A 21,322-nucleotide genomic window follows, 5' to 3' on the forward strand; every position below is an offset into this window, starting at 1 on the left:
TAACCTGCCAAGTGTGTTAAAGGATGGGAACAGATGGATATTGTAATAATATATATCCCTACTGGCAAAGGGAAGGAGCGAGGGAAAGACTGTATATACTTTTAATAAGAAAGCAATATGAGCATAGGTCAGCAATTATGTAGATTTGAGGGTGTTATGTATGTGGAAATGTCTTATCTGGCTTATGTACAAACAATGAAACAAAGGAGGGGCAGTCATAGAATTCATTTTTTTGTCCTTTTAATATCAAAGTTAGAAAGCTGTTTACATTTGGAAATCAAAACATCAATTTCTGAAATTTCATGGAACATCAGAATTCTGGTATGTAAAGTTACATGATATATTGTTTCATTCATATAAATCCAAGCAATGATATGTCAAAGTAAATTTTATTATTTATGTATTAGTTTATTTATTTTATTGACTTATGAATTTGAATTATGTTTAGTGCATTGCAATATCATTTATGATTTTAATTATAATGTGCCAGTTGCCATTGCTGCATAGTTTCAACATGTTCATAGTTAGTAATGGTTTAAAAACAGTGTGATGTGATACAGTAAAGCTAACAATACATAAGTAGCCTTGAAAAATAAGATCATGTTTTGTTTTTAAGTTAAAATGCAAGATTTGGTCATCGCATAAGTGTGAACAGCACTTAATTTCACAGAGCCATTGTGCCTCATGCAGTTGTTACTTGTAGCCTGACCTTCTTCTCCTGCTTGATATCTGACCAGTCAACAGAATTAGTTTGTAGTGCTCTGATTAGAAGCATCAGGTGGCTGATGCTCATTGTTCATCTAAAATGTAGGTGGTACAATACTTGAGGAAAACTAAACAAATATAGTCAATAAAAACAAGAAAAGCAATGGACACAGTACACTCCAAGGAATATCAAAAGTAATGACACTGTAGTTTAATAAAGTAAGGTTAGCGCTTTCATGCAGGTCAGTGTCTGCATGTCTTCAGAGAAAAAAAAACAAAGTCAGTTAAATACCTTCTCCCAACAAATAACCCCACCTACCAGGAATCACATGAGCAATTAGACAATTAAATACAATCAAATACATTAACCCATAAGTAAACACAAGAAATGTTCTATTGAAAAATCCATTTAAAAACTGGTGTGAGCGGTGAAGTATTAGCAAGAATTTCACTAAAACCAAGCCTAAAATCTATTATAAATGTATGCATGTCCTTAAAAAAAAGGCAGGTTAATGGATCCATTAGGGGTGGCCCTATCCCACTATGGTTGGAAAGGTGTGAGCATTTATGGCAACTTTGATGTGATGCCTTTAGATATCCGGGCATCAATGATTTTAAAACTAAGAAGTTTAATGAGATGAGTCCTTTTGTTATTTGTGTGTATATTTATATATATATATGTATTTATGTATAAACTTTTTATGTGTTTCCATTGGCCTATCATAGGGCTTCCACATTTTTAAATATACTCATATAGATATGTGCAACACTATATTTATTATTTTGATAGAGCATGTTTTTAACCATTACTTTTTTTAAGACATGCGTACATAATACTTCACCACTCATACCAGTTTTTAAATGGATTTTTTAAATGGATTTTTAAATAGAACATTTTTGTGTTTACTCATGGGTTAATGTATTTGATTGTATTTAATTGTTTAATTGCTCATGTGATTCCTGGTAGGTGCGGTTATTTGTTGGGAACTGACTTTGTCAATGTGTTTTTTTTCTCTGAAGACATGCAGGCACTGACCTGCACGAAAGCGCTAACCTTACTTTATTAAACTACAGTGTCATTACTTTTGATATTCCTTGGAGTGTACTGTGTCCATTGCTTTTTTTGTTTTTCCTCAGTTTGTCTATTCCTTTTGGTTTGCAAATATAATGAATAGGTATAAACCACATTAACAATTAATGGCTTTCTTATTCATTATGCTTTGTTGTAGAATTCAGAACTGTGTTTAAAAAACGTGTAATTGTGTCAATCTGATTTTTTTCACTAAGCTTATTCAGGAATACAGCTGTGTGGCAGCTATAATAAAATAGTCAGCAACAGCCATTATTGCTTATTTCAGTATCTATAAAAAGCGGATCTCCATGAGCATAATGTGATAAAGCCCTGGCTGTGATCCAGGATCGATGAAGGACTCAAACACCTGTCGTAGCTGGCATTGAAGGTGAGTGTAATGATGGGGCTTATCCTGTTCGCCTCTCTTTGGGATGGAGGCAGAACACCTGTGCTTGACACACACTCTCTGAGATAGAATTACTAGGGTAGATCAGGAATCATGCAAGGATGCTTGTCTTCAGTGGGGACAGCGCCATCTGATCATGTCACACTTGACATGCATAGATTATGCATAGATGTGCCTCCCAAAGGCCCATTGATCTCCATGAATGTTATTGAGCTTGCATGAGAGAGGAAAGGACTTAAAGATAAAACCATGATCCTCCTTGTGGGTGATGGCATTCCTCGCAGCATGTTCAGCTTTAGCCGCCAGGGAATGTATGAACTAAACAGCTCCAACCCAGGCACAATGAATGTGCCAATACAGCTAGAAAGGGAAGCCTGAAGATCAGATAAGGTTCAGAGCAGAAAGGAACAAATAAATCTATGAAACACTGCCTTCCTAATTCCCTAACATACATGTTACTGATTTCACCTGTCTACGGAGTTTTATGTGGTCTACTTTGTTATAGTGGAGTCTTAGCCAAGTTATAGTGCCCCTACATAACAAGTAATTTGGTAAGTTTTCTATGTACAGAGATTTAAAAAGAATAAGTATTTGCCCACTAATTTCAGACATTGTGAAAATGTACAAATTACAAAAGGAACTGTTTTGTAATTCTCACTTTTTGTGCATTGTGCATTTCAGTTTCTTGGTCACCTGACCTGGGTCAATTGTTCCCTTAATCCATCAAGCAGAGATGAGCTTCTTCAGCTACTGGACACAGCGAGGGTAAGTATACAATCACACGTTCATACAAGTCTTTTCTAAATATAATGGAGAACACTGGCATCAGATGCAAGCCCAAATGCAGACTGCAATGCAATCTGTATGAACTCAACAATATCTAAGCTGTTTTATTTATTTGTTCATTTATTTATCTGTATGTGAGTTATTTATTTAAAACAATTCTCTGCTTAAGGATCTAAGCATTGTACAAATAAGCACCAACAGCATCAGCATAGTCAAAACTGTCAAGTCTATGAGGGTGAAAGTGCCACAGGATCTCTAAAAGCAAAACAGAAATCATCCAATTAAATTAACTAAAATGGAAGGCATCTATATATGGATAAAATGCACAGTCCTAAAAAGAAATCACTGGAGGGTCCTCCTTAAAAAGTGCTCAGACTTGCTCATCTCAATTAGAAAAGGTAACAAGTTCTAAAAGACAGAATAAGGTATGCAAATGACAGGATGCACAGGGTCATTACAAAAGCCCATGAAACCACCATCAGCAGCTCAGTTAAGGGTTTGCAGTACCTACCTTGGACAATGTCTCTGCAACTCTTTCAGAAAGCTAAGACCCTGATTGTGAAGGGCATAGTAGGTGATGACCAATTTGCAGCCAGTGCAGCACTTAGAGTTGCATGTCTAACTGTGGACATGACATGCTCTGTAATCCTCCAGCAGCATTCAGCACTCACTGCAAATGAGCTGGGTCCCCATCCACCTCCAAGGTAAACATCATTGCAATAGATTAATCAAGACATATCCAGAGACTGCACTGCTGATTTTAAGTCTTATCATGTAGTTAAACCAGGATATATTCCTAAAATAGAAATACAATGTTTTAATGACTGCTGTGACCTGGTCCTCAAGTAGCAGCCTGTCATTAAAAACACAATGAGATTGTGAGCATGAAATTCCAAGGAATTTCTCCCATAAGTAATTGATCTAGATGAAGATAAAGATGCGAAGGAGTGATTGTAGTATGAATTAACATGGTCTCAAAATTTTGTGGTCTGAGTTTAATTCAATTCTGCATTAGCCATTGAAGAATTTCTCCAAAGTAGTTCTCTAAGATACTGAAATCAGGCACAGATTTAAGAGAAAAGTAGAGATAAATCTGGGTATCGTCAGGCTAGAATTGATAGAAGAGTATTCTCTCCATTATGACCACCTTTGGTGGCAGTTCATACAACAGGGACAATAACGGAGGCCTGAGTGATTTCACATTCCAGGAGGAAGGAGAAGGAGGATTTACCCACGTTTCCACTTTAAAATGCTCCAGCACAGTGCCCGTGGCTCCACAATAAAATCTCATCTTCCAGAGTCAGTCTATGGTCCTGAGCATCAAAAGTCACCAGGATGTCAAGAAGGACCAAGGTGAAGCAAAACCTTTGCACCTTTGCTATTAGCAGGTTATTAGCTATTCAAATTAGGGCTGTCTCAGTTCTGCCCCTAGATCTACAGCTGTATTGACGGGGTTCCAGAAGTTCTGAAGGCATAAAATGTTAATGCATCTGTGCATACGCAATCTTTTCAATCACTTCCCAATAAATGGTAGGTTAGAAGCAGGGTGGTAATTCTCCAGAAGGTTTGGAACAGTTTTTTATTCTTTGTGGATCACAAACATCCTTATCAGTACTCATACTTCTCAACTGTCCCATTTGCTTTCTTTTTCCTAGGTATGCCCTAAAGCTCAAGACCCTCTTTATATATTAGGTGACTGACATACTCATAGTTGACCCTTCTTTATCTTTAAACATGCTAAGAATCTACTCATATGCTCAGGCATCCATATATTAAGTCTACATTCCTGAAACTATAGATTATCCCTGAATTTATGTTCTGCTACAATACTTCTTATGAATCACATACTTTGTTTAGACATTTCTAAACAGGCCAAAAATCAATAGTGTAGCTACTGATTTTCTGTAAATCAGACAAAAAGCACTGGGAGGGCTTCTCATTTAGGAAGAGTTTGTATGTCTTAAGTCACTGGGTGTCAGCTTAAGCAATAACCTTGCAATGGATTAAGCATATATTCAGACAATGAATAAATAAACAAAAGCCTCAGTAATACTAGATATAAAGTATTCTTTTCATACATTTATGTTATTCTTTGAAAAAAAAATGGCAGCAAAAAAGAATAAAGTTAGTGCCATCACATTTCAAAAGGATGATTTCTGTAGATAAACAAAATAATAATGACTGCAGCACATTAACAAATTATTTTTATGAAAGATGATGCTGTTCTCACTTCAATTATTACAGCAATAAAAACCTACTGTGCTGGCCCACTGACAAAAGGCACTGGAGCACACAAGTAATATAACATCTTTAAGGGGACCAAAATATACTTGAGATTTTAGACTGGACAAGTCCATCACATGATCACAAGTTATTAATTAGTAACTTAATAGCTCTAGTTGAGGAATCATGAGGCTAAACTGTTAAAACTACATTAGTCCAATAAATGCTACTGAATCATTATTTTTCAGTCTTACTTCTAAACTGTTATAGCATAAGACATAAAAAAGCAACTACAAAAATAAAAATGGTAACTATTGTTAATATTTAAATGATGTAAATTAAATAAATGAACACATTAGTGGATACTAGGGTATAGAAAGTTAAAATAGTAATATCATCAACTGCCACAGAAGCAAACCTCAAATAATAAATATATCACTGACCTTCACATCTCTTATTTGCTGGAGATTTAGATACCAACTTAAAAATGCACTTGATGGGAAGAAGATGGTAAGTGTTTGTTCTGCTTGTCTGGGGTTAAGGAGGGGAGATGCAGTTGGAGCAGAAAGGAGAGAGATGAACTGTGGTGTTTTGTAGGGTGGGTTGGGAAAAATAGTATTAGAGGCAAGAGGAAATGAAAGTAGAAGGGGTTAGGAAGGGGATTAAGGTGGTGGGTGAAAAGAATAAGTAGGAAAATGACTGGGAAGACTGAAGATGAAGTTGAATCAATTATATTTGTAAGAAGGAAACCAACATGAGAATGGGGAGGAGTCACAGAATGGGAGGTGTCACATATGGAATTAATGCTTGCAGTGGCTTGAGGATACTGAAATAATATTGTGGAGCGCAGAGGAGGATAACAAATGTGGTAGGTAAAGTGAATGTCATGGGGCATACAGGGAGTGGACTCTCACGACAGTAAGGACAGGTGAGAACTATCAGGAGGAGCTGTTAGTCAGGCTATTTGAGTTGTGTTTATGGGCATGCTACTCATGGGTGATGCTCTTAGCCCAAGGTATTACACTTTATCAGTTGCACTTCTGGGTTGAGTTTGAATAGTTTGGTTTAGTTCTGGGACTTCTAAGAATATGATGTCATTTATCTGAAGACTTATCTGTGTACAATTTGAAATTTGTATAATTTTGTAAATCTCAAATGTAAACGGCTTCTAAGTAAAATCAATAAAGAACGTAAATAAAAAATGGACTTGCTAGTATATTTACAGTTAAACAATAGGATGATCTGAATGTGTCTGCATTTATTTATTTTTTTCATAACAGTGCATACTTTACCAGACAAATTAAAAATAACATGTTACTGTTTCACAGAATTTCCCAATATACATCTAAGGTTCTGTTTATTAGCATGTCACAGGCTGTCTCTGAGGAGGCTTTGACCCTAAGAATATTTCAGATAACATTTTATTGTACTTTATAACCATGAACATGGTATTTAAGCAACAATCCACAACTGCGTTTGGGTATATTAATAATTTCCCACAGTGGTGTGGTTTAATCATAAAGCCCAGGTGATTAAGCAATGCCAACACTGAGTAGATCCTGATATATCCACAAACAGAAGTAGATTATTGCTTTTATACAGTGATTTATTTAACAGAGAAATTGCTTACCTTTCTTAAATAATGTCTATACAATGGCACTTCGGTCTTCTTCCTTGTTTACTGATGTACTGCTCATGGATACGCAACTTGCATACATCAGTGCAGAGTAGGAGAAGCAACAGAGAAAACAAGAATCCTCACCGCTGTTTTTTTAACATCTAAAAAGTCATGATTTTATGAAGGAGAGTGGAGAAATACAAGGAAAATTGTATCTGCTTCTGTTTCTTTAGTTTTGCAGAACATACCTGATTTTTCACATATTTTGCTGTCTCCCAGCATATACCAATAGAAAGTCTGGCTGCACAATAGTACCTCAGCGGCTTGACTTTTTCTATTGGTATATGCATGATTCAAAACAGATATGCTGGTTGGGCTGTCCAATCAGAGTGCTAGTTTTTTTAATAGCAATAAGCAGTCATTGCATAATAGAGTAGAATCAATGATCAAGTCTAAGTCAACATGTGAGTAGTTAAACTATAACTTTACTTCTAAATAGCTTTGTTTTTCCAGTTTGTTACTAAGAAACAGTAATGTGGAAACAAGAAAAGGGGTATGCATATCTGGTACACTGTGATAAATATGTTTAAAATATCTACATTTTTGACATGTCATAAAAATATTTGGTGCATTATCAAAGCTACTTAAAATCAGAAAAATATTATATTTATACTACCCGCTACAAAGTATTGCAAAGCTTTACACACTACATAAAAACAAAAATTAAGAGGCACTGACACCCCCAAAAGTAACCCATCTAAATGTAATTCTATATTTAGTGTACTATAAATCTGTGGGAAAAAACATTTAAAAAAGTGAAGACACAGACTGCATTTCCCATTCAGCACAAAATTAAGACAGTAAGTCTCTGCACTGGTTTGCATGTACAGAATTCAGACATGTACTCCAAAAATACCAAATTAAACTGCAAGATCAAGTCATTCTTACTAAAAATAAAAATAAATAAAACAATAAATAGCTAAAGAAAATGGTAACCACAACAAGACACTCAGAAAAATACACTACCAGCAAATGTAGGCCTAATTCTAAATATATAACAAATAAACTAACAAAAACACAAACAATAAAGCTAAATCCTAACAAAACATTCACCAGATCTCTAAAATACATCAAAGAAATGAACTGTCACTTCAGATAAAAACAATTGATTAACATTTACCTCAGCAACTGCAGAAGAAAACCATCCACGGTCTCATAGATCTAGCACAATAATAAAAGACACAGTTTAATTGAGAGTAATAAACTCTAGCCAGTAGAACATTCACTTCCATGCAATTATATTAAACAAACTTCTTAAACACTCTCTCATAACCTTGAGTGATGGTATATTTTTGTACAAAACCTTAAATTCATTAAAGGTAATAATATTTAATTTGAGTCTGGAAAAGTTACATACAGTATGATGAAAGTGTTTCATGGGCAAATCAGGACTGACACTTGATGAATAAGATTATATTCACGCACAGTTTTAATCATTTTAATGGCAGCAGTGTCACAGGTGGAAGAGGTAGCACACTTGTCTTTGATGCTATAGGCTGTTGGTTATATTCCCACATGTGGTAGATCAATTGTTCACACTGCAATATAGTATAAGGTGGGGTGTCAATCCTGAGTGTGCCATCCTTGGCATGAGATGTTAGATCAAGACCCCTTCTGCTTGAGTTGGTGGTAGTTCAGGTGGATGTAAAAGATCTCCCAGTACCTATTGAAGATATTAGATGTCCTTTATTTACACAACATAAGAACATTATTTCTGTATTTACAAAATGTATACATTTACAGATATGTATACACATTTCTGTTTTTTAGTGTTTATCATTTTTCTTATAACATCTTCAATATTATTCTTCCATAATTAACCCCTACTCCTTCTTATACAACCATAATCTGATTTTCGCAATGAATATGCCAAAATCAATTTCCTATAAAAAACATGTCATTAAGTCTTTCATTCTAAGTAGCCCGTATTACATAAAATAAATTCTTATCAACCCTTCTCACAAATTCTTTCTTATTCTTATAATATCCATACATAATCATATTCATATCTATTGCCTTACAGCAAGAGGTTCCCCAGTTCAAGTCTCAGCTGGGTTGCCTTCTGTGTGGAGTCTACATGTCCTACCTGTGTTTGCATGGGTTTCCTCCAGGTGATCCAGTTTCCTTCCACATCCCAAAGACAGGTAGTAGGTGGATTGGACACTCTAGATTAGCCATAGGGGTAAGTGTGTGCATGAGTGTGTGGTATGAAAGAACTCCTGCAGCAGGGCTAGCCACCCTGTTGCTAGATGGTTGTCACAGTTAAAGTGATACCCTGACTCCATATGCGAAAAAATTGGAAAAGGGGTTTTAGATGGGTGGATGGATGCATGGATGGATTGTTTATGTCACTAATATTCTCAAAAAGGTTTTCTTCATACACGTTTTTCCAGACTTTCACCACTGTTTTACATTTAAAAAAAAACATGCTCGTTTGTTTCTTCCTCACCACAAAAAAAAAAAGACATTCTCTCAACTTTTATATAGCATATTCATCTTTACCAATAACTTATTTATTACCAATCTCCATAGGAAATCCTTTGCTATTTTGGTACCACTTTTTCCTTATTTTAATGCTTTTAATCTCTTCTTCTGGTAAATTTTCTCCTAAATCTACATAATAATATTGTTTCATCACATTATTATACCACATCATTCTATCTTTTTCAATATCATCAATTTATATTTTCCATGTTAGTATTTTTCTTGATAATTTTAATATCTTCATTTACATATTCTTTTTCTCTTTTTCTTCCTCATCATATCCCAACATTTGTGGTACTTATATTTAAATATTCTCACTACAAAATTCACATTCTCTTCCTTTACTTGCTTTAATACTCTATATAAGTTTAATGAAGCAGAATAAACAGCTGAATTTAGTACCGCCAGTCCCCCTCCATCTTCACTCATATAAAACACATCTCATTTCACTGGGTTTAATCTTGAATTCCATATGAAAGAAAACAACAATTGCATGATTTCCTTTCATATTTTTCTGGGATCATGTAATTATTTGAGATATATGCTATTTTCCCATTAATACCAAATTCACCAGATAAACCTTTTTCCTAAATGCTAATCTGTACGTCTTCCACGGAAGACATATTTCTTTTATTTCTTTTATCAAACTCTCCCATTGCATCATAACTACATAATTTTTTCCAAATTTTATTCTGAGCAAAGATACTTCATTCATTGAAACACACACACACACACACACACACACACACACACACACACACACAATTTTCACCACATCACCCAAACACTTAAGTTTATTACTATTATTTTTTATCAAAATGTTTTATTTTATTAACACATTTGCATAACATTATTAAAATATTAAACATATTTTATAGAATCTTGCAATTTGAGTATAACAGTACGTATTTCAAATAATTAAAAAACAAGAACTATTTACAATATGTACAGACTGCCTGAAAGTAGAATAAAAGTAAATAACAGAAGCGGTGTCTAGTGAATCATTTAACAGTTAAGATGTGCAGATCTATGATAAAAAAAATTCAATGATGGCTAATACTTTCAGCCAAGGATTGTTATTAAAGTTAGTAGGAAAAGTTCTAATCTTCTTAGTTGTTGTTCTTTAATAGCAGTGTCTTTCGAGGAGTTTAGAAATACTTCAAACTGTGGTGTTAAACATTTCTTCCACCTTCTTTTAATGTTTTTCCTAGCCACAGCAAGAATTGTCCAAGTTAAATAGAAACATTTTTTTATATTTTTCAGTTCTAAAACATTGAATATTACTAGTTATTTTGTTATAAAGAATCAGACCACAAAGCTTTAAGAAAACCCTGAATCTTTTCCCAATAATTACACAACAAAGGACAATCATAAAATGTGTGTGATAAGTTAGCATTACCGCATACTTACATCTCCAGCATTCAGTTTTATTTTCTTTTTTAAACTTAGCAACTCTAATAGGAGTCAAAAAGGCTCCATGTATAAATTTCCAAGTGTTTTTGATAGAAATAGTTGCTTTCTGTTTTCTTCAGTAAAAGATACTTTGTGTTCTTTTGTGATAAAGTTCCAGTATTTGTCATTCAAGCTATTATTTTTTTGCTATGATTATATCTAATCCGGAGAGAAAATTGTTAATTTTCTGATCTTTGTATAGAATTTAATTTAAAATTTTAACTAACTATTACTTCCTCACAGAAAGAATTAGGCAAATGAGAGAATTAGTAAGAATTAATGTAATGACTAATTATAAATGAGATAAATGTTTAATATCAACATTAAATTCTAAGCAAAAAGATTCTAAGGATATAATTTTAACTCCCTCAAAACATTGATACTGGCAATACAATTGTTTTCTTTCCCAATCGGTAGATTATCTTTACAAACACTTAATTTTATCTTTATTCAGAATCATTTCCATTTCCTTTAAATATTCATTCAAATCAACACTTTCTTCATCCATTATTTTGTTCTTATCAAATGCAAATATATTGACTGCACATGTCAAAAGTAATGGAAGCACCACCTCCTTTTGCATCACATATCTAAAATCTTTAATTTTATAGGCTACTTCATACATTATCACCTTCATTGCCAGTTTAAACAATATTTCACTCATGGGTCATCCTTGTCTTATACCACACTTCATTACTCAGCCACCAATTCACTAACACTCTCAATCTAATATTTTGATACGCTGACATACACACTCTTCTAAATATATTACCTTTTCCGTACTTCTCCATAATATTTCACAAAGCATCAATTCCTACTGTATCAAATGTCTTGCTACTATCACCTATCATAAGTTTCACATCCTCTTACTACATCATCCACAATTTCTCTTACAGTCAATAACAATTCTTGAAATCCATTCCCTTTTATAGCATATATATATTTTTTCTATAATATCCTTTATTCTGTGTTATTTACTGTGACTGTCTCCACTGTTTTCATTCTTATCTTTCTTCCATATAAATTTTACTACCCCACTACATAACTCTTCATAAACAAAACCTTCCTTCAACCATTTATTCAGTACATTTTCAAAATACTCTCTTTGCCAATCCATTACTTTCTTGTACATTGCATACCCTATATTGTCTGGGCCAGATACTGAGTCAGCATTTATTTTCCTAAGTACTTCATCCAATTCACTAATAATAATTTATTTTCAAATACTTCCTTAACTTATTTTGGATTTTTTAACATACTATATTTTCTTATGTTGCTTCATTTTGCACATATACATATTTTTCATGTGCTGTACTACAATAGTCATAATTTGCTTGTGTTCTTTTTACCACTTCTTTTACATTTTCATTTCCCTCGTTATACTAATGTTCTCCTTTGCTATTTTTCCCAAATATGCAAATATCTGCTCCCTTTTCTTTTGTAAATAAAATCTCTGCCTAAACAGTAATGCCTTAATTTTATTTATTTTATACATTTCTTTTTCCATATTATAGTATTCTCTTATATTATTCTCTAAATTCTCTAACATACCTCTGTACATTTTCTCACACTTCACTTTTTATTCCCTTCTTACATCATACTGCCTTTGAAAAATACACTTTTTATACTTTTTTGAAATTCGGTCCACCACTCATACCATTTTTAGATGCCTTTCATGGTTCTATGATCCTTCCATAACTGCAATACTTCCAACTCTCCAATTTCATCCCATAATTTCTCATTTTTCCTTTTTGTTCCCTATCTTATTTTAATACACTCCCTTTCTTCCATCACCTTCATCTATATTTCTAAATGGTCTTAAAAACCCATCACAACTGCATCATCACCTGCTATCCCAAAACCTTCTGATAATATAAAATATTCAGTTTTCAGAGTCAAGCGTCCCCATTCTAAAAGTCCATCGAATTTTGTTCCACACAGCTAATTTATCACATTTTATCACTCCCTGTATTTTTTTACATATTTTCTTTTCTTTTTATATTTTCTCATTAAGTCACAATTAAATTCCCCTGCAGTTATAATTTCATGTTAACCACCACATAGTCTAATATTTGATGAAACAGATTCTCTCTTTCCTTGATAGTTACCTATACAGGTAATGCCTCCTTAGGTCTCCAGTGAAAAGAGGCGACTAGCCTATTAGGACTAACTCATTCAAAAAAGGATACATAAAAAATAAATAAAAATCGAGCCTAGGAGGCAGTAAACCCTTGGAGCCCCTAGACTGAACTGTCTTTGAATATCACCCCCAACAGTAGTAAGTTAAAATATATTACTTTTCGTACAAGGTGATGGAGTAGGGAAGTTTCTCATTTATTTTTGTCCCCAGTGATGTGTGATCCTGGAGTTAGTATATTTAGAGGTGTGGGGTGTTGTGTGATCCTGGAGTTAGTGTATTTAGAGGTGTGGGGTGTTGTGTGATCCTGGAGTTAGTATATTTAGAGGTGCGGGTGTTGTATGATCCTGGAGTTAGTGTATTTAGAGGTGTGGGGTATAGTATGATCCTGGAGTTAGTATATTTAGATGTGCAGGGTGTTGTGTGATCCTGGAGTTAGTGTATTTAGAGGTGTGGGGTATGGTATGATCCTGGAGTTAGCGTATTTAGAGATGTGGGGTGTTGTGTGATCCTGGAGTTAGTGTATTTCGAGGTGTGGGGTGTTGTGTGATCCAGGAAGTAGTGTATTTAGACATGTGGGTTGTTGTGTGATCCTGAAGTTAGTTATTTAGAGGTGTAGGGTGTTGTGTGATCCCGGAGTTAGTGTATTTAGAAATGTGGGATGTTGTGTGATCCTGGAGTTAGTGTATTTAGAGGTGTGGGGTGCTGTGTGATCCTGGAGGTAGTGTATTTAGATGTGTGTGTTGTTGTGTGATCCTGGAGTTAGTGTATTTAGAGGTGTGGGGTGTTGTGTGACACTGGAGTTAGTATATTTAGAGGTGTGGGGTTTTGTGTGATCCTGGAGTTTGCGTATTTAGAGGTGTGGGGTGTTGTGTAATCCTAGAGTTAGTATATTTAGAAGTGTGGAGGATAGACTTCCCTCTCATGAGGAAAACATGTGGGGATTTGCATTCATAGGTTCATAGGTTGGTACTGGGCTATCTGCCCAAAGGCATATATTAGCCCAGCCACGGTATTCACCTCCCCTTTAGTAGTTCCCTAGACCCTTGTACTAGCTGCTAGTACCCTTGGCCCCTATCTAGTAGTGCTGTTGGTGTGATCCCTGGTGTGAACTTTCTGTTACCCATCCACTCATCAAGGTTCCTCTTGAAGAGTGATAGTGAGGGGCTCTGTCTTATGTAGATCAGGACCCTGTTCCATAGTAAGGGAAGTCTCTGCGAAGGGAATCTATCCCTCCAGCATGTTCTATTCATTGTTGTGTTGAGGTTTATATCCCTAGAGCATGTAGCTCGAGTAGATTTGGTTTTGCTAAGATGGAGCATGTTCAACAATTCTGGGTTGGACATGGATCTGTACGTTAGACAGAGATCGCCTCTGAGAAGGCGGTATGCAACAGAGAACAGTTTTAGCTTTTTCAGTCGTGCTGCATAGGGCAACTGTTTGAGGCCAGTAATCCTCTTGGTTAGGTACCTCTGTGGTCTCTCCAGCTGCTGGAGATGTCTAGCCAGGTACATTCCAATTGGTGCATTGTACTCAATAATGGGTCTGATGAGGGAAGAGTAGACGGGCACCATTACTTCCTTAGATCTTGATACGAACCTTTTCATGATCAGATGGGTCACATAGAAGGATTTTCTAACCACTTTGCAACATGGTTATCAAAGGAAAGCTGACTATCTACTTGGGTCCCCAGATCCCTTATTCTTTCTTCAGATTTCAGGGGATTACCTCCTATGTTGTAGTTTGCGGGTACTCTGTTTGTTCCAAAGGGGATTACTACACATTTTTTTGCATTTAGCTTGAGACCATGGCTTTGACACCATGCATCAGTCTCATTTAGGCCCTTCTGGAGGATCTCCATGTCATCCGGAGACTCTATTATAGCACCCAGTTTGCAGTCATCCACAAACATAGTCAGCCATAGCCCTTCCGTGCTTGTCTGTACTTCTGAGAAGTATATGCCAAACAGGAGGGGCCCCAGGACAGAGCCCTGAGGCACACCGCTCATTACTAGTCTGGATTTGGACATAGATCCCGCTACTCTTACGTTATGGGATTTGTCTGAGAGCCAGTTTGCAATCCATCTTGTGACATAAGGGTTTATGCCCAGGCTGGTGAGCTTATCAATAATATCTGAATAGGGAATGGTGTCAAATGCTTTAGCAAGGTCAAGGTAAGCCATGTGTACCTCCTTTCCCTTATCTATAGCCTGAGTAACTGTCTCAAAGAAATCCACCAGGTTCAGGAGGCATGATCTGCCCTTGATGAAGCCAAACTGTGTGGGGTCCAGCGACTGGATGTTCCCAATCTCTCCATTTATGAGTTCCATAATGATTCGCTCCATAGCCTTACAGATCAGACTGGTCAGGCTTATTGTTCGGTAGTTCCCAGGGTCAGTTGTGGCCCCACCCTTGTGTAGCGGGACCACCGTTGCCGTGCGCCATTCTATGGGCACATATCCTGTGGAGAGGCTGAGACTGAACAGGGTATTAAGATGCGGGGTTAATTCCCTTTGGAGCTCGCGTATGACACAGCCCGGAACACCATCTGGTCCCATGGAGGCAGTGTTTTTAGCTTTAGATAGAGCCTTGTTAACCAACGTATCAGTAATAATTGGACTTACACAATCCCCTGGAGTAGCAAAGATGCTGTTGTTTTGCAATGGTATGGGTCAGAAAAGATTGTTTTGAATGAAATGATTTTCTATTAAATAAATTGCATGTAATTGTGTGTGTGTGTGTGTGTGTGTGTGTGTGTGTGTGTGTGTGTGTGTGTGTGTGTGTGTGTGTATGTTTGTGTAAACATCAGAACAGTTGCATGCAGTTGTATGAATTTACTAACATGGCTATAAGCTACTGAAGTCTGTATTAGTTACCAGCTCAGAGTTACTTAGACTAGAGCAAAACTGCATGGAGTTACATTAGTGGCAAAAGGAGCATTCCTTTAGGGTAGTCTCATATCTGTAGCTGGCACAGGTGTCTACTGATCTCTGTCATGTATAGCTGCAGCCCAAAAAGTTTTATAATGCACAGCTGTAGAGATTTATATTCACTGGAAGTTCAGTCCAGAGCTAGCTTAACTGGTGACTTTAGATGTCCAGTGGCTGTAAGCTTTAAGTTATGGTGCAAGGGAGAAGCAAAGCTGAGCAATGGAATATACAGTTTCATCAAGGATCCACTGCGGAGTAACAACATGTCAGCCTGTTTAATTATCGGAACTAATAAAAAGTCCACTGGGATCCACAAAACTGATCAATGCAAGTGTTCATGACTGAAGGGAAGTGTCAATCTAAGGTCATCTATTAGAACCCTCTACTCAGTTATGCACTGTGATTATGTCAGATCCAGAAAGAGTCATATAACATGTCTAGAAAAATAATTAGTTTTGATTTCCAGTGAAACATCTTCAAAATCTTAATGATATGTTATTTGATTAACTGGGGTGATCAACTTACTTGAAGTACAGAATCACTATATAACATGAAAGGTGTACATTAATCAAGTCAGCTATCAGCAGGACACTCACACAACATTTAGGAAAAACTATGTCAGTGATGAGGATGGGGACAAAACATCAGGTGCAATTTTACTGTTTAAATCTACACTAACTTATGCTAATGACAACCTGCAGTGCACAGACTAGAGCCCCTTGTAGAGTTTGCAGCCTAAGTCAGTGTCATAAAGTACAAGAAATCAGCCAAGCAGTCCATGGAGTAACGTATGTCCAGCTGCAGTTCAGATGAAACACAAACAATGTATGTGCACATAATATCATTCAGGTTTTCTACTATAACAGCACAGGGATGGTGTTTCATGCTTCTATTACATTGTTGAATGCTCAAATGGACAATCAGCACAATATTGAGTCATAAAAGCTTGAATAATGTAACACCAAAATGAAAAAACATTGACAACAAAACAAATAAAACACCTATTTTTTTGCATGGGGCAAGCCCCCCTGCTAATTAAATATATCAACTCTAAGATCACACAACAGTGGGGAAAGTAGCAATACTCGGTTCCCCACTATGTCACTATCCCACAAAATGACAGTCCTGTACCATTCAATGTTATTCCTGTGCTTCATTCTTTGAGCTTTTATGATCCAAGGTTGTGCCGATCATTCATGTGTGCAGTCAACAATATAAAGAGAAGCCAGTGTTATGTTCAAGTATCTATTACAAATGAATCACTATGCTGCATGGTTTAAACTCATCCAACTGGACCTGACATAACTGCATTACAATGTTGAATATGGGGCTCCGACAGGGTGCCTTGTGGTTGTAATGGACTCATTGTGATGACCCAGAAATGATTCTCGTCATTCTTTTTTAATAGACCAAGACCGGAAGGGATTGGTACTTCTGTATAGCTGTATGACCTGTTGGTAAAGAACACCTGTTCTACATGGTAAAATTAATTCTGTGCATAAGCCCTTCAAGAGTCAGCTTAATATATGTTAGAGACACAGATTTATAAATTGGAACCTTTGGCTGCTTTAGGTAAATTGATGTTACTATGACCAGCACTACTCATGGCTACAGTCAGGAAATTTCCCCACCGTAAGATCCTGTCACTACAGCCCACATTCTGAACAAGTTATAGCATCCATTATACTACGTTTGTACTTTTGGATCCACTTAACATGATGATGTTAACAAATTGTTATGCTGATAAACCCAGCAACATAACAAAACAAGCAAAGGAAAATATGAAGGTGCTATTGGTCAATGCTAGGAGTCTGAACAAGAAACTCCACTCCCTACAAGCCCTTCTCACCCTGGTGGTCATTGAAGTATGTGTAGTGACTGAGACATGGTTAAAATAATGGAGATCATTCTGACTGTGCAAGGCTATAGCACCTTCCACACTTTTAGACCAGCTACTGTGCATGAGAGTGAAAAAAGGTGGAGGTGTCTCGATCTACATCCAGAAGAGATTCACATCAAGGTTGGTAAAGCATCATGATGCATTAGAGCTTCTTCATGTCCAAATAGTCATCAGAAAGGTTCCAAAGCATATATTAGCTAGGTATAAAACTCCATCTAAGAGAAAAGAAAGCCACAATGCCTATCAACAGGAATTAGAATCACTCAGTATTAGATCCAATACCATTTTACTAAGGTGATCTAAATTACCCAGTTATAGACTGAGAACCCTACACCACCACTAGGGCACAAGCACCGAGATTCATGGGCTTTGTCAATACAAATGCCCTGGAACAATTAGTCATTGTAACCACTAGGGGTAATAACATCTTGGATCTTGCCCTTATTAATAAGGTAGCATCTTGCATAGTCCTTTACGTATTTTCATCACTTGTTAAGTTTGACCATAAAGCAGTCACCTTCGAAATAAAACTGAAACCAGAGATTCCTTCCACCAAAGGTACTTTTAGAAATTTCTTAAAGACAAACTACCAACTTCTAAGTGACTACCGACTTCTAAGTGATGCATTAGCAAGCTTCATATCCCCGCCAAACTCAGTATGAATATGTAGAAATGTACTCTACCATACTATACCACCATATAAACAGCTGCATAGATGCAGCTGTACCCCATAGGAACAAGTGCAGAGCAAACTCCAGAAAAAACCCACATTATAATAAAAGGGGGAAAATGGCCAAAAGTAAAAAGAGTTATTCCCAGAATGCTGCAGCACTTATCACTGAAATAAACAAACAACTCAGGAGTTTAATAACACCTACTAAAGCCAAGTTTGAGGATAAAATAGGTACCCAAGGCAAAGACAAGACAATTTTAGTCATGTTCATAATTTCAAAAGCACAACATAGGAATGTGCTGAGCTAATTATGAACAATGTTACCTACACTGAGGCTGATAAATTTGTCTCTGACTTTATGCCTCAAACTTAACCCCTTTCTGCCTCCAACTGTCCCTCAAGATATGCCTGAAACTGGTTCACCTCCAACTATCATACAAGACCAAGTCCTAAAGGTGCAATAAAAAGCTAAAAATACTGCATCAGTAGGTCCTGACAATATCCCAGGAAATAGCATGCAGCATGATTTAGCCACACCCCAAGGACACTGCTCAGTCTCAGCCACACCCCTAACAACACTGTTCAGTCTCAGCCACACCCCTAACAACACTGTTCAGTCTCAGCCACACCCCTAACAACACTGTTCAGTCTCAGCCTTCATACAGGTTTTGTACCATGTGAATGGAGAACAGCTACAGTCATTCCCCTGCATAAGGTCGGACCTTCCACTGATGCAGGCAGTTACAGACCCATAAGTCTGAACAGCCTCATATGCAAAGATATGGAAAGACTTGTCATGGAATTAATCAATCAGGACATATGGAACCTCCAAATACTGAACCAGTCTCAGTTTGGGTTTGTCAAGGGCAAGTCATGCTTGCTCATCCTGGTGCACATTTTAAAAAGGTCACGAAAGCAATGGATGAAGGGAAAACAGTACCCACCACATAGCTCAACCTGACCAAAGTTTTTAATATAATTCCCCACTCAGACATAGTAGAAAAGCTAAATAAACTGTGAAGAAACCCCTGTGTCACTTGCTAGATTGCCATCGGGCTCAAAAATAGGATGCAAATAATCAAAATAGGGGAAGTTACCTCCACAACAAGACCAGTCACCAGGAGACTCCGCCCAGTGTTCTATACTGGGACCTCTGTTGTGTGGCATTTACTTTTTTTAAGTAAAAGCCAATACCAAAGGGCTCTGACTGACAAAGTTTGCAGAACAACAAGCTAGGAGCAGTCACTGAATCCCCAAATGACTTGGCCATCCTGCAGGAAGGTTTGTCTCAAATAAATAACTGGTGGCAAAATCATGGACTGAAACTAAATGCCAAAACATGCATTACTGTATCCATTGGGAAGTCATCTACCCCAGGGAACTAGCACTTTGATAATATGCCCCTGAGAACTGAACCAGTTGTCTGGGAGTTGGAAACTTATGAGAAAGGTGACCCAACTTTTGACCAACATGTGTCTGTTTTTGAAAGAAAGACCTTCTATATTGCACAGCTTATAAACAAGGGGATTTTGTCTAGATATAAGGATGTCACTGTCCACTTTTACTCAACCCTCGTCATGGAATATAATGTCTTCTTTGGCATGTATCGCTCCAGACACATACAACAACTGGAACACCCACAGAAATACCTTACTAAATGGATACAAGGCCCAAACAACATGTCCTACATGGACAGACTCAAAGCTTTGTCACTATACTCAGTATCCTGCAGACCGCTGAATGGTGACCTATGTCTGGCATACAAGGCATCCTCAGACCCATTACTGATGGATTTACTGCACATCAGAACAAAAATAGGAAGAAACATTCAGAAAAAAACACTAGTAACCTCAAAACACCAAATGTAACCTGAAGGACCAAAGGAACCAAGACACAACTGAATCCACCATGTTGAACAGTAATTTTATAGACATCCAGTTCCTGAAATAAAAACAGTCTTTTGCATAAAGGACATCTAGCAAAATCTTTATTAAGAGCTTTTGTCCCCACAGTATGGGACTTCATCAGAATAAATGAAAAAATATTTAAACTTCCTCATTTAGTAAAACCAGGTCATGTGATAAGAACAGACTCATTAAAATTAATTGCTGACAATTAAATAACATTTTTAATTAGTTAATATTTCTTATCCACACATATATTGAAATACTTAAATGAATGATAAAAATGCAAAACAATGCAGAAAAATATAAAAAATAATAAGTGTGCTAAATGCTAAAAATATTAATCCAAGTATTAAAAAAATACTAAATTCTTCAAAACTAGCTTGGGTGTAATTGTACCAAAGCATATACATATTCATAACATATCCTTTGTCCTTTAAAATTTCTATGCTCTAATTTTCAAGACAATCTGAATAAAAATAAAATCATTTAAGCCAGGGAAGTCTAAGGCTTTCAACTTTAATTGCCAATACATTTCCCTGTACTCTAAAAAGGTTGTCCAATCACCACCCCTAAAATTCAACTTTACTTGCACATCAGCAAGTAAAATGGCATCAGGAAAACTCAGTCTAGGCATCTAAACCTCTTCTGCAACATCAGCACATTGCTTTGGAGGGACAGGTATATTTCACCGAGGATACCACTGCTATGGAACAGATCCCCCATCCACATAATATGAACTTCAACCCTGTCCATTTTCAAGAGCAACTTAGATCGGAAGCAGAAAATTGACCCCAGGACTGCCCCCTGTACTACTAATGGACAGAGGCAGCTCCTAAATGCTTTATCCCATGCACAGGTCCCCTGAAATTATCTATGGTATGATCCCAGTTATTCTCATTAGGGATGATATCTAATACTGGACCATGGGATTGGGAAGGTCACTCTCTAACCAAATAAGATAGGTTGATTC

The 21,322-nt window shown here is 36.5% G+C and overlaps 1 protein-coding gene across 1 annotated transcript in view; it reads left to right on the top strand.

The window, feature by feature from the left end:
- CCM2L (CCM2 like scaffold protein) overlaps positions 1 to 21,322 on the top strand; it is a 382,173-nt gene that overhangs the window by 135,509 nt on the left and 225,342 nt on the right. Inside the window, exon 3 of the mRNA XM_044090342.1 lies at positions 2,865 to 2,948. Within this exon, the coding sequence (XP_043946277.1) occupies positions 2,865 to 2,948 (84 nt within the window). The remainder of the gene's footprint in view (positions 1 to 2,864; positions 2,949 to 21,322) is intronic.

This window comes from Protopterus annectens, chromosome 12.part0 (genome assembly GCF_019279795.1).
Source record: "Protopterus annectens isolate FY-2018-M chromosome 12.part0, PAN1.0, whole genome shotgun sequence".
In the NCBI taxonomy this organism is placed as follows: domain Eukaryota; kingdom Metazoa; phylum Chordata; order Ceratodontiformes; family Protopteridae; genus Protopterus; species Protopterus annectens.